The 14,307-nt window shown below is 48.1% G+C and overlaps 1 protein-coding gene across 2 annotated transcripts in view; it reads right to left on the bottom strand.

Moving 5' to 3' along the window:
- The window catches only part of CPA2 (carboxypeptidase A2), a 25,869-nt gene extending 13,030 nt beyond the window's left edge, over nt 1-12,839 (bottom strand). The window contains exons 1-7 of one of the 2 annotated variants that reach the window (XM_008049591.1): nt 12,717-12,839; nt 11,848-11,929; nt 9,879-10,013; nt 8,792-8,887; nt 6,498-6,599; nt 3,789-3,887; nt 1,746-1,856 (exon numbers count right to left, since the gene is read on the bottom strand). In XM_008049591.1, the coding sequence (XP_008047782.1) occupies nt 1,746-1,856; nt 3,789-3,887; nt 6,498-6,599; nt 8,792-8,887; nt 9,879-10,013; nt 11,848-11,929; nt 12,717-12,781 (690 nt within the window). In that variant the 5' untranslated portion in view covers nt 12,782-12,839. The remainder of the gene's footprint in view (nt 1-1,745; nt 1,857-3,788; nt 3,888-6,497; nt 6,600-8,791; nt 8,888-9,878; nt 10,014-11,847; nt 11,930-12,716) is intronic. The other variant, XM_021708341.1, reaches the window with a different exon arrangement.
- Between the last annotated feature and the right edge of the window lie 1,468 nt (nt 12,840-14,307).

Genomic DNA, 14,307 nt, shown 5'->3' with positions numbered 1-14,307 from the left:
GTTCAAGGCTGAGGTGGCCATGATTATGCCACTGCACTCCAGCTTGGGCAACAGAGGGAGACTCCAACTCAAAAAAAAAAAAAGGAGTGTTGGACAGTCCTCACACAGGTCTACTGGTTGGTCTCTGTCCTCTCACCCAGGTGAATCTTTCCCCACCTCCTCAAATGAACACCCACCAAACACGTTCCATGGGATATCAGTTGTGTCCAACACAAACAAGAAAAACAAAAAGCAGGGAAGAGGAAGGGTTCCATAATGGACTATTTTGGGAGGACGCCTGGAGATCTCAGCACTTTGGGAGGCTGAGGCAGGAAGATCGCTTGAGGCCAGACATTTAAGACCAGCCTGGGCCATATAGCAAGATCCAGTCTCTACAAAAAAATTTCTTTAAAAAAGACTATTTGGGGAAAATACAAGGGGAACCCAAAACTTATTTATAAAAATTTGTATATTTATTCTTATGTTTAAACTTCAGTCACCTTCAAAATTCCCTCTGTTTGATGCAATCCACCTATTGAGGTGATTTTTCCACTGCAACACAGTTTTTGAACTCATCCCTTTTTATGCCTTTTAGTGCTTCCACCATTTTTGGTTTCACCTCTTGCTTATCAGCAAAACGTCTCCCTCGGAGGACTTTTTTCATCCAGGGAAACAAAACCAAGTCACTTGGCATGACATCGGTTGACGAGGGGTCATGCCAAGTGACTTGTTTTTGTTGAACACTCAGTGCAGTGAGTGTTCAAAAATGCTGAACACTCAGCGCAGTGTGGGCAGGTGTGCTTGTCAATCACCCATCATGAAATGGGCAAACACGTTGAAAGAATCTCCAAAAAAAATTCACTGAAGCTGAATGCAGCCTCTCACGACAATGCTGGCTGGTCCACGGATGACGAGGGGTTCCTAGAACACTTCCCTTGGGAAGCCTGGACGACAAGGGGCCCACCCTCCAAAAGATAACTCCAGGTTTTTTGGCCCCCTAAAAAACCCGGATTTAGCCCAGATGGGACTAAATTGGTAAATTTACTTCAGAACTTCCAAGGATTTCTACCGCTTTAATGTTTTTTATGAACCTCTGAGAAAGGGAAATCGTGGGCAGTACAGCCTAAACTTGACTATGGGGCTTTTATTCCTAGCGTCTGAGGGGATTCCTAGTGTCTCAGGCCTAGTGTTAGAACGAGTTTCCTTGAAAACACTACCCTAGTTAGTGCTCTCCAAAAATAAACTTAAAGTTCTGATTCACTTTTAATATGTGTGAGGTCACGATTGCCACCACAGTGTTTTATAATGAGATTTTAAAGAGGGAAAAAATAGAACCAACGTAACTCCTTTCAGTGATATTGCAGAGGATTTCTTCCACAGATTGTAAGTGAAATGCCGGATGCATTCCACTGCCTACTTAAATCCTACCGCAGTCTAATTGTCAGATGGCAACATCCGCCTCCTCCTTTCCATCAATCCTGCCACAAAAACGCAGAGATAATTGGAACTTGTCTCTTCAGTGACTCACGGTAAGCACTGCACTCCGGTGGCCCAGCCTCACCGCTGACTTGGGCTCTGCTTGAGGCAACACGCAGACACCCTGTGCTGGAGTAAGAAGTGATTCTGGACACTCATTCCAGGGCTACCCCGGAGAGATCAGGCGCTCAGGGTCCGTCAAGAAGACAAAGAGGTCTTTCATTTTGTTTTTGAAGTTCCTACCCACCTCCTCCGGGCCTTGTTGAAGAAGAGAAAAAGTTCAGGCTTACTTTGGTTTGGGAGAACACATATCCATCGGGGTTTGTGACCGGCAGCAGAAAGATGTCCATGGTGTCCAGGATGGAAGTGATGGCTAGGTCATGTCCATAATCAGAGGCAATCTGAGCAGAGACAACACACATGTTAGCCTCACACTTGCCTTTCGTTGGGGACCATAGGATAGAATATCGAGGCAATGTGTTTTTTCTAGTTGTGAACCAGGGACCACCGTTGGTCAGTGAGAATCTTCCAGGCTCAGTGAAATCCCTCCTGCAATTTTTTTTTTTTTTTGAATAGGAGTCTTATTCTGTCACCCAGGCTGGAGTGCAGTGGCATGCTCACAGTCACTGCAGCCTTGACCTGCTGGGCTCAGATGATCCTTCCACCTCAGCCTTCTAGGTAGCTGGAACTACAGGCACGTGTCACCATGCCAGGCTAATTTTTTGATTTATTGTAGAGATGAGGTCTCACCAAGTTGCCCAGGATAGTCTCAAACCCATGGGCTCAGGCAATCCTCTCACTTGGGCTTCCCAAAGTGCTGGAATTATAGGCGTGAGCCATTGCACCAGTCTTTTTTTTTTTTTTTTTTAGTCGAGTCTCACTCTGTCACCCAGGCTGGAGTGCAGTGGCACACTCACAGCAACCTTGACCTCCTGGACTCAGGCGATCCTTCCACCTCAACCTCCTGAGTAGCTGGGACTACAGGTGATCATCACCATGCCCAGTTAATTTTTTTTATTTTTATGTAGAGATGAGGTTTCGCTATGTTACTCAGGCTGGTGTCAAACTCCCAGACTCAAGCATTTCTCTTACCTCAGCCTCCCAAAATGCTGGGAAACTTTTTAATATGCCAGAGCCTACACTTTAATTTTTGATCAGAATAATCTGCTTATACTAAGTAAAAATCAGTTGTCATATACCCATTCTCTCTTAGAAGCAGTATCATTCTCCCTATTAATTCTGGTGAGGCATTTTGCAATAGTGGGCAATGGTATCTATGTGACTTATGCGGACCCTATGTAACAAAGACTTTTGAATATTCCTTAATCCCCACACAGGGTAATTTTCCAAAAGAATACACAACCAACATCAGATGACTTAAATATGCAGAGACTTTGCTGAAGATACAGAGAACCGGTAAAATTCCACTTGGAAATTACATTTTTACTTGCCATCAATTGCAGCAGAGTTGAAGTTTCTGCTGGATTAAACTTTATTCATTTCCTGTGCCCAACCATCCTCGGGCATTATTATTCAACTGTTAAATATCCATTTCATAATACCCTAAAGGTAACCACATTTTAATTGAAGGGGCAAATGTATCAGTCAGTAAGCACGTGGTTGCACATGCTTGAATGATTGGTATGGACTGATTTCCTTTGCTGACGAATTAGCATTCTGATTTATAGCATGTCATTTCTGAATGACTTAAGAAATGCCAGACTAGGTCACACCCAGCCCCGTGTCCTGACTCTGATGCCAACGAACATGTGGAAGGGAGGTGTTACCACACCCGACTTCAAAATCACATTTAGGAAATTTTCAGAACAACCCAAACACCCCTAACTCGTTCCATATTGAATCTGTAGGTCAGAGCAAACTCGTCCTACGCCTGTCTCTATTCTCCGTCTGAGCCTTTTGTGGGACTTTATACCTTTCTAGCACATCACGCCTCAGCCCTCCATGTTCCAGGCAGTAAAGCAGCTTTTCTGTAGTTGGTACTTAAGTTGAACTCTGACTCCTGGGGTCTTTACCTGGCGCTCTTTTGGTCTCATCTAGTTCTCTGCGCTTGTGCTTGCTTCTTCTCTCATTCAACAGCAATCATCACAGTGCAGTGTCTTTTAACAGAGTGCACAGTGGCCTGCCCAAGGGGACAGGGATGGGGTGCAGGATGGGACAATATCCAGAAAGGTAGGTTGGGTCTGTTTCCTGTCCTAGGGACAAGAGGAGGGCTTGAGCCAAAAGCATCAGCCCTCAGCACCCGGGGACTGTTGTGTGCTTGGGGACCATGATCCCAGAAAGAGAAAATCAACAAGACCTTTAGCCTCAGTTACCTTATTCGCTGTCCACAGCGCGGTCGCCTGTGTAACCCACTCCCGAGCGTGGATCCCGGCATCCAGCCAGATGGCCGGCTTGTCTCCTCCAGTGCTGAACTGCAGGACAAGCATGGACAAGTGAACGGCCTCACAGCTCCCTCCACTCCCCCATTCCTCCTGGGTCCCCCTTTCTCCTCTTGATGTGACTGAGGAGGAGGAAATACAATGACTGCCAATTCACGCTTCTCATTTAAGGTGAACTGTCTTTTGTCCTTTCTGTCAATGTTAAATTTGAATGCAGACTAGCAGAGAGGTATAGACCTCCTCTCCTTTGACGTTTGTAAAAAAAAAAAAAATCATTGCAGATCATGAAAATAGGTTCATATGCTACAAATTGGTTATGATTTTTTAAAAGACTTGTCCATACTGGATTTTTAAAATGTGGTAATCCCCCGCCTTTGGGAGGCTGAACTGAGTGGATTGCCTAAGCCCACCTGGGCAACTTGGCGAGACCTCATCTCTACAATAAATCAAAATGAGCCAGGCGTGGTAGCGCCCGCCTGTAGTTCCAGCTACTTGGAAGGCTGGGGCGGAAGGAATTACCAGAGCCCAGCGGGTCGAGGCTGTGGTGGCCGGGAGCGGCCACTGCACTCCAGTCCGGGCGACAGAGTGAGACTCCAGCTCAAAAAATAAAATAAAATAAAATGTGGTACATATAGCCAATGGAATATTATGAGCCATAAAAAAGGGACAAACATATGGACTTCGCAGCAACTTGGATGGATTTGGAGTCTATCATACTCAGTGATCTATCACAGAAACAAAGAACAGAGTACCACATGTTTTCGCGTATAAGCAGACCCTGAACATTTACCATGATACTATGAGAAAGGGATTGGCAGTAGCGGGATACTGCCATGGTGGGGGAGGGGGTACACAACATCAATAAGTGTACCTGATCTCAAACCAGGCAAAGCGGGCACCAAAGGGAGGTCCAAACTTTTCCTGTACAAAGTCCACTTGTATACCTAATCCTGAATTGTACCCCACATCTTTAAAATTAAAAATAAATAAAAATATATAAAACAAAAACCTGTCCATATATATACATCTATGTACACACACATACATGTATATATACAGACATATGAGAAGAGAGAAGTAGAAAAATAAACAACAAATTATTAATAGCTATCATCCCATAGTTATGGAATTAGAATTATGAGGACTTTTTTCTTTTGGTTTGTTTTTCTATTTTCCAAACTTATGCAATGATAGTGTCATTTTTGTTACAAAAACGCCCACAATAACCCTCGAGGCCCTTGTAAAAACAGGCTGGCAGGCCCTGGAGATGCATCCAGGGTTTAATTTCACGATCTAAGTGACTCCGTTTTATCTGGAGCAGTGGCTTTGCCAATTGGATCAGTAAACACAGAGGAAAAGATTATGTTTGCACCATTAGCTTTTATCTCTGTGCAGCATTCTAAACACAGCAGATAAGGCAAATGAGAAATGCAAATCCTTGCTAAGAAGAACACTTCACGGGTTTGGAGAGTTTTCGCTGAAAGTACTTTGTGCCTTTTCCTCTACAGACCTCAAATGCAACAAGCACAGAACTTTCCAAATCGCCCAACATCCTCCACAGGGAACCGCCCTGGGAAAGGGAAGGCTGGGAAAGCCCATGTGGAAGAGAATCCGGTGGGAGAAGCATATGGAGAGGAGAGTAGCACACTGAGCAGGTACCCCAGGGCCACCGAGGATGAAACCACTCCTCCCCGATGCTGGGGAAAAGCTCTGGGGAAATCCTCTGTCCCGATTCATCCTCTGGTTCCCGGCCATAAGGCTTCCAAATTTAGCCAGGAGTTGTGACATTGCCTCGTTTTTATTTTTTTGCTCTTAACAAACTCTTTCTAGGAAGTCTGGGAAAATCATTTCCACCCTTTGATATGATCAGCACTCACACTGTTGAGAGGTCAGGAGCTGGAGTGAAACCCTAACTTCTTTTCCAGCTGGCCCCTTTAAACGTCTTCCTTCAGGGGCATCTGCCCAGGCAGCGTCCTCGCCCTTGGACGCACTAAAGGAAGTTTTAAATTCAGCTCGGGCAATTACTCAACGTATTTTCTTTTTCTTTCTTTTTTCCTGACTGTTATTCTTTTTTAAATTTCTATTTATTTGTGTGTTTATTTTTTGTAGACTCAAGCTCTCACTATGTTGACCAAGTTGGTCTCAACCTCCTAGGCTCAAATGATCCTCCCACCTCAGCCTCTCAAAGTGTTGGGGTGACAGGCCTGAGCCACTGTGCCCAGCCTTCTTTTTTAACTGGTTCAAATAATAATAATAAGGAAAAGAAAGAGAAGAAGAAGGAAAAAAGAGAGAGAAAAGGCAGTGCACTCCCACCTTGGTTAGTGACAGACTCCTTTCCAGTCCCCCAGCCTCAGTTGCCCACAGCTGCCTCCCCCTGCCCGCTCCCAGGAGCTGCTGTCAGGAGAGCATCGCACCCTCCTGCAGACCTGTGTCAGCCTCTTCAACCTCACAGGACAAGAGAGAAAAAGCAGGGGGCTGGGGTGGGAAGCAGATGCTCAAACCAGCAAGGACTGGTTAGGAGGAAAGGGGGAAAAAAGAAAAAAATGAGCTGCCCTGCAGGCTGAGGGGGAGCTGGGCTGGGTGGCCAGCCTGGGAGGAAGGGCATTCCAGAAGCATCCAGAAGCATCCACGGGAAAAGTGTACCTTGAGCACGTTCATGGGCCGGTTCTCGAAGGAAGAGCCGATGGTCACTTTGCTCACGAGGCCTGGGTACTCAGCCACCAGGCTGTCCATTTCTTGGGAGATCTGAAACATTTCCAGCGAACCATGTGACCCACAAGTGACTTTCGCCCCATGCCCAGGGGACACCACCATGGAGGAGGCTGGGGGGTGTCTGCATCCCGGCTGGAAGGTGGGGAGGCGCGCAGCTCCTGCAGAGGCTGCAAAGAAGCCATTTTGCCACCACTGAGGAGGCCATTTTACTTTATTTTGTTTTATTTTTTTGAGTTGGAGTCTCACTCTGTCACCCAGGCTGGAGGAGAGTGGCATGCTCCCAGCCACCACAGCCTCAACCTGCTGGGCTCCGGCGAACCCTCCACCTCAGCCTTTCAAGTAGCCAGAGCTACAGGCGCATGCTACCACACCCGGCTAATTTTTTGATTTATTATAGAGTTGAGGTCTCATCAAGTTGCCCAGGCTGGTCTCAAACCCCTGAACTCAGGCAATCCTCTTGCCTCAGCTGCCCAAAATGCTGGGATTACAGGCCGAGCCACTGCACCTGGCCGAGGAGGCGCTTTTAATCGAGATTCTCAGGTGCACGGTGGCTCTCCTGGACTCCAGCCTTGTGCACAGCTTCTCCAGTTGGAAAGCTGCTCCCCATGCCCCCCACCGGCAGAAGGACACAAATGGTAGTAGCCCCCAAAATCAGAGGATGGGTCGGCAGGCGTGGAGGCTCACACCTGGCATCCCAGCACTTTGGGAGGCGAGGCAGGAAGATCGCTTGAGCCCAGGAGTTCGAGACCAGCCTGGGCAACCTAGCGAGAACCTGTCTCTACAAAAAAATAAAAATAGAAAAGATGATATGGAGGCGAGTGCTGCAAGAGGCAGCAGGGCTGGTTCAGGCCCGGGAATGATGGGGTGCCCGCCGCAGGCGCGCTAAAGCCACCAGACACTCCAGCTCCCATGTTGGAGGCTGATGAAATTCTGCACATCTGGGCCACCCAAACTGTGTCCATTGCCAGGCGCTGTGGGGAGTGAAGGGGACTCCAAGGGGAGGTAGACGGCCCTTCCGCCCTGAAAAGACCAGGCCTGAGTGAGACTTCTGCCAGCCTTGGCTCTCCTAGAAGGCAGGCAGCAGACTGTGGGGCCTGGTGGGCAGGGGGGCACCTTGTTTTCTCCACCCCCATTTCTGGCTTACTCTGTGCTGCTCTGCGGTCCCTCCTGAAACCTGGTGGCCACGTGTGTTTTCAACTCAGACATGCTTGAGGGGGCAGTTCAGAAAGGCAGTGGGAGCATATACTATGCACCACCCAGGGGACCAGGCTCCATATTCAAGCACATTCATATCACTGGCAGTTCGTACAGGCCAGACTGTGCTCCCAGATGAGTTTAGATCAAACCAGGTTTTGCCACCAAATAAATTCGGGAAAATTTTTTTCAGAGTTCTTTGCATTTAAAAATTGCTGATTTAGCCAGGCATGGTGACTCATGCCTATAATCCCAGCATTTTGGGGGGTTTTTTGTTGGGTTTTTTGGGGGGTTTTTTTTTAGTTTGAGTCTCACTCTCACCCAGACTGGAGTGCAGTGGCCGCTCCCGGCTACCGCAGCCTCGACCTGCTGGGCTCCAGCTATCCTTCGGCCTCAGCCTTCCAAGGAGCTGGAACTACAGACACGCGCTACCACACCCAGCTCATTTTGATTTACTGTAGAGATGAGGTCTCGCCAAGTTGCCCAGGCAGGTCTCGAACCCACAGGCTCAGGCAATCCACTCACCTCGGCCTCCCAAAGCGCTGGGATTACAGGCTGAGCCACCGAGCCTGGCCAATTCCAGCATTTTGAAAGGCAAGAGAATTGCCTCAGTTGCCCAGGGGTTCAAGACCAGCCTGGGCAACATGATGAAACTTCGTCTCTACAATACATTTTTAAAAATTAGCCAGGTGTGGCTGCTTGGGAGGCTGAGGCAGGAGGATCACCTGAGCCCAGGTCGAGGCTGTGGTAGCTGTGAACATGCCACTGCGCTCCAGCCTGGGCAACAGAGTGAGATCCCAACTCAAAAAAAAAACAACAAACAAAAAAACAAGAAGTCAACAAGGGGGCTGAGGGCAAGAGCATGAGTGGATGTGAAGTCAGGGACACGGAAACTGGCGGCGCAATCCTAGGAGAGCCTAGAGAAGCTAGGAAACCATGATTTCTTGGTCATTAAGTCCCCACAGGGATGGAAAAGCCTTGCCATTGGAGCAGAGAATATTCCATTTCTATGTCCACTTTGAAACACCTACCTCTTCCAAGGTGTGATAGGCCCCAAAGTTGAAGTTGCCACTCCGTTCTCGTCTCTGATTAAAGAGCATCTCTTCATCCTCTTTGTCCAGCAGAACCTGAGAGAAGCCAACAGTGTCTGTGACTGTCAAGGAAACAGTAACTCTCAAGCCTCTAGTGCAAGTTTTCCTTTCCTGCCCTGTGGGCTTTGGGACCACAACTTACCCTTACTCTGGCAGCACTCTGAAAGGGGTGGGGCATTCATGGGACTTCCCGCCAGCCAGATGCCGCAGATGTGCCATGGTGGGTGACAAGCACAGTCTTCTGACTCAGTCTACCCTTCTGGGAACTCAGGGCCTGAGTTAACATCTAATTAAAAACTCAACCAGGGCCAAGTTCTGTGGCTCACACTTGGAACCCCAGTGCTGTGGGAGGCCAAGGCAGGAGGATCACTTGAATCCAGGCGTTCAAAGACCAGCCTGGGCAACAAAGTGAGATCTGCAAAAAAAAATCAAAATTTAGCCAGGTGTGGTGGCTCACGCCTGTAATCCCAGCACTTTGGGAAGCCGAGGTGAGAGGATTGCCTGAGCCCAGGGGTTCAAGGCCAGCCAGGGCAACTTGGCAAGACCTCATCTCTACAATAAATCAAAAAATTAGCCAGGTGTGGTGGCGCACACCCATAATCCCAGTTACTCGGGAGGCTAAGACTGGAGGACTGCTTGAACCTGGGAGTTCAAGGTTACAGTGAGCTATGATTGCACCATTGCACGTTAGCCTGAGCAACAGAGAGAGATCCTTTTCTCAAAAAACGTGAACTAAAAAAAAAGAAAACCCTAAATCATGAACAGCCTGCTTCCCTATTTTGACTAATGCCCTGCAGTTGGTCCTTTTTATTTCATGCAGTGGCCTCTCTTCTGCCCTTGATCTTCAATTCTTTGTGACCAAAGTTCACTCATAGCTCCCTTCCCACCCTGCAGGGGTCACTCAGACTGCTGGAAGATCCCAGCAGTACCCACGAGTCCTTTCCCAGCAAAAAGCACTCAAGCACCAGAGAGGATGAACTTGGCCTGAGTTTCTATGGACCCACAAGCCGCCAGACAGCACAATCACCTGCACGTCTTCAATCATGATGGAATAAGCAATTCCCTGCGACTCCAGGAACACTTTGACAGCCTGGACACTGACAAAAGGGACTCGGACGTGGACCGTCTCCCCTGTGGTGCTGGGTGGTCTCCAGAAATCAAGCTGAAAGGGATCAGAGGCCAAGCCAGGGCAGTAAGTGGGTGATTCCATGGAAATGGACAGCTCAGCATTGATAGACTTAAGAAATCAACCTGTGTCTATTTTTTCTTGAGCCCACAAGACAGATCATTGTGGCATCTCTAAGATGTGGCAACAAGGGTGTTTAAGTACCCAAATATCCATCAGCAAGAGTGTCGTATTGTCGCCACACCCCACCATGGCTAGATACTGAAACTGGCAGAAGGAAAAGATTATTTAACACTATGCCAGGTTTTTTTTAAAGGTTGGCATTCACAGCCGGGCTCGGTGACTCAGCCTGTAATCCCGCGCCTTTGGGAGGCTGAGGTGAGTGGATTGCCTGAGCCCGCGGGTTCGAGACCCACCTGGGCAGCGAGACCTCATCTCTACAATAAATCAAAAAATCAGCCGGGCATGGTAGCGCATGCCTGTAATTCTGGCTACTCGGAAGGCTGAGGCGGAAGGATCGCCAGAGCCCAGCAGGTCGAGGTTGCGGTGGCCGGGAGCGGCCACTGCACTCCAGTCTGGGCGACAGGGTGAGACTCTAACTCAAAAAAAAAAAAAAAAAAAGTTGGCATTCACGTGATCCAATTCATCTCATAATTGGATATAAATACTATAAATTATTTGGGAGAGCTATGCATTAAATATGTTCAACAAGGCCAGGTGCAGTGGCTCATGCCTATAATCCCAGCACTTTGGGAGGCCGAGGTGAGGATTGCCTGAGTCCACAGATTGGAGACCAGTCTAGGCAACTTGGCAAGACCTCATCTCTACAATAAATCAAGAAAAATTATCCTAGCATGATGGCTCATGCCTGCAGTTCCAGCTACTTGGAAGGCTGAGGCAGGAGGATCGCCAGAGCCCAGCAGGTCGAGGCTGCGGTGGCCGAGAGCAGCCACTGCCCTCCAGCCTGGGTGACAGAGTGAGACTCTGACTCAAAAAATATATATATATTTAACAGGCCAGACATGAGGGCTCATGTCTATCAACCCAGCACTTTGGGAGGCTGAGGCGGGAGGGTCGCTTGAGCCCAGGAGTTGGAGACCTGCCAGTGCAACATAGCGGGACCTCGTCTCTACAAAAAAGCAAAAATTTAGCCAGTCATGGTGGCACACACATGTAGTCCCAGCTATTCGGGAGGCTGAGGCTGCGCCCAGGAGGTTGAAGCTGCAATGAGCTATGACCGTGGCAGTGCACTCCAGCCTGGGCAACAAAGTGAGACTCCAACTCAAAAATAAACAAACAAATACATACATACAAATATGTTCAACCATTTTTCAAGGTAAATTTCACATTTGATCTCTCTTTTCATTTTTTTTTAAATTTTTTTAAATTTTGAGTTGAAGTCTCACTCTGTCGCCCAGGCTGGAGTGCAGTGGCATGCTCATGGCCTTTGCAGCCTCAGCCTTCCAAGCAGCCAGAACTACAGGTGTGTGCCACTATGCCTGGCTAAATTTTTGGTTTATCGTAGAGATGAGGTCTCACCAAGTTGCCCAGGCTGGTCTCAAACCCCTGGGCTCAGGCTATCCTCTCACCTCCACCTCCCAAAGCGCTCGGATTACAGGTGTTAGCCATCGCCCCCAGTTTTCTTTTCATTCTTACAGTAAACCTGTAAGATATGAGAATGGGATACTAATCATCATTATTCTGAATGGGAAAACGAGATCCAGGAAAGGCAGGTGACTTGCCCAGTATCTTGTGGTTGGGACTCAAACCCATGTCAGAGGAGTCCAAGTGGAATCCAACTCAGACCTCAGTCACCAAGTCTACCGGTAGGGCATTTATCCACGGGGAAACAGGGCCCTCAGATGGGTACCTGGAGGTGGTCTTCAGCCTCCAACTGCAGTAGCCTTCTAATTTGCTCTTCATTGCTTGGTATGATCTCAAGAACTTGGTCTCTAGGAAAATTAACCACAGTCATGACCTTAAAAGCAAAACCTGGACACAGTTTCCTGCTGCTTTCTGCCCCTGCTAGTCTTTGCATTGTAGATTAGTCCAACCGTCAATGATCTCTTTGACGATCCAGAAACTAATAAATTGTATACTGACCCTCATCCCCAGAATGAGAAGGTGATGGAATGGCTTTACCTTCTCCAAGGCAACGTTACCTGAACAGTAACCAAGAGGTGACCCTGCTCCTAACCCAAAGCTTGCCGGTAAGGTCACCCTTCCTTTAGCTAAGGAGTGTTTGTCAGATAACACCTCTGATCATGAGGTAGTGTCTGTTCCTGTTTTTCAGAAGTAAGGGGTTTTTTTGTTATTGTTTTGTTTGGGGTTTGAGGGGTTATTGGGTTTTTTTTTTGTTTTTTTTTTGTCTTTTGGGTAGCTGGGACTACCAGTGTGCACCACCATGCCTGGCTATTTTTTTAATTTTTTTTGTAGATATGAGGTCTCGCTATGTCAAACTATGTCTCGCTGGTCTCAAACTCCTGACCTCAAGTAATTCTCTTGCCTCGGCCTCCCAGAGTGTTTGGATTAGAGATATGAGCCACTGCACCAGGCCTGTTCTTTCCTTTAAATGTCACGTATGTCTTTTTTGACCACCCACTCCTATTTTTCCCACTCCAACCTGCCCCCAAATCTAAGAGAACTTCTCTGAAAACCCTGAACAGTAACACCCATTTGCCCTGCAGCAATCAAGTGAAACTCACACAAGCACCAGCAAGCGTAACTGGCGTAACTTACCCCACGAATGTTTCTCGACAGTAGATGTGCCCCAGGAGGGCACCCAAAAACAGGATCAGCCTCATGGTCAAGGGCTTTTCCCAGATCCAGAATCAGAGTCCTTCCCGAACTTCATTTATAGGGCCAGCACTGGCCGGTATACCAGCCCCTTACTGAATTCCCACATGGTGAAATTCCCACCTGCGTGGGAAATCCTCAAGGCCACGGACATCCACCCGTGGGATTGCCCCCATCTGTGCATGTTCCATTCCCGGGGTGAGATAACGAAATTCAATGGAAAGAAAACAACATTGCAAGAGCCTACCAAGGGCAGTCGGGTAGCTGTGACTTGGGACATAAGGTGCCACAAGCTCTGTCCCACGATAGAAGCCAGATTAGTGGTCCTGGAGGTTCAAGTCTTCCTGGGTCTCTGACAAATAAAGGGCAGAGCATTGACAGTCATTCCTCAGGCATCCCATCCATCACATTCCATTACTTTGCTCATTTGTTTGTTTTTATAATATTTACCTTCAAACGCTGCACTCGCTCAGGCCACATGTACTGAATGTCCCTATAGAGTGGCCCATTCCAGGCCTCACTATATGTTAAAACAAAACAGAAGGCCTTTTAATATTCAGTCTTGCACTGTCTCTAAAGTAATCCATTTGTGCCTGCCCCTGATTGATGTCCCCCTTTCTGTGCCTTTTTTTTTTTGAGTTGGAGTCTCACTCTGTTGCCCAGGCTGGAGTGCAATGGCACACTCACAGCCACTGCACCCTTGACCTGCTGGACTCAGATGGTCCTTCTGCCTCAGCCTTCCAAGTAGCTGGAACTACAGGCATGGGCCATCACGCCCAACTAATTTATTTTTTATTTTTAGTTGGAGTCTCACTCTGCCACCCAGGCTGGAGTGCTGTGGCATGCTTATGGCCACACCAGCATTGACCTGCTAAGCTCCAGCGATCCTTCCAGCTCAGCCTTCCAAGTAGCTGGAACTACAGGTGAGCGCTACCACGCCCGGCTAGTTTTGGAATTATTGTAGAGATGAGGTCTCGCCAAGTTACCCAGGCTGGTCTCAAACCCGTGGGCTCAGGCAATCCACTCACCTCGACCTCCCAAAGTGCTGGTATTACAGGCTGAGCCACTGAGCCCGGCGCCAGCTAATTTTTTAATTTATTATAGAGATGAGGCTTCACCATGTTGCCCAGGTCGGTCTCAAACCTCTGGTCTCAGGCCTCCCAAATTGCTGGTATTACAGACTGGAGCCACCGCGCCCGGCCCACCTCACTTTTATAAGGACTCTTGTCACTGGACTTAGGAACCACCTAGATAATTCAGGATGATCTCAAGAGCCTTAATTTTGTTACATCTGCAAAGACCTTTTTTTTCTTTTTTTTTGAGTTGGAGTCTCACTCTGTGGCCCAGACTGGAGTGCAGTGGCCGGGAGCGGCCTCGACCTGCTGGGTTCCGGCGATCCTTCTGCCTCAGCCTTCGGAGTAGCCGGAAGTACAGGCACGTGCTACCACGCCCGACTGATTTTTTTGATATATTGTAGAGATGAGGTGTCGCCAAGTTGCCCAGGCGGGTCTCGAACCTGCCGGCTCAGGCAATC

This window comes from Carlito syrichta, unplaced genomic scaffold, assembly GCF_000164805.1.
Source record: "Carlito syrichta isolate Samal-C Ts95f unplaced genomic scaffold, Tarsius_syrichta-2.0.1 Scaffold135806, whole genome shotgun sequence".
Taxonomy (NCBI): domain Eukaryota; kingdom Metazoa; phylum Chordata; class Mammalia; order Primates; family Tarsiidae; genus Carlito; species Carlito syrichta.
Note: the sequence above shows the minus strand (reverse complement) of the source record. Positions and strands in the feature narration are given on the sequence as shown.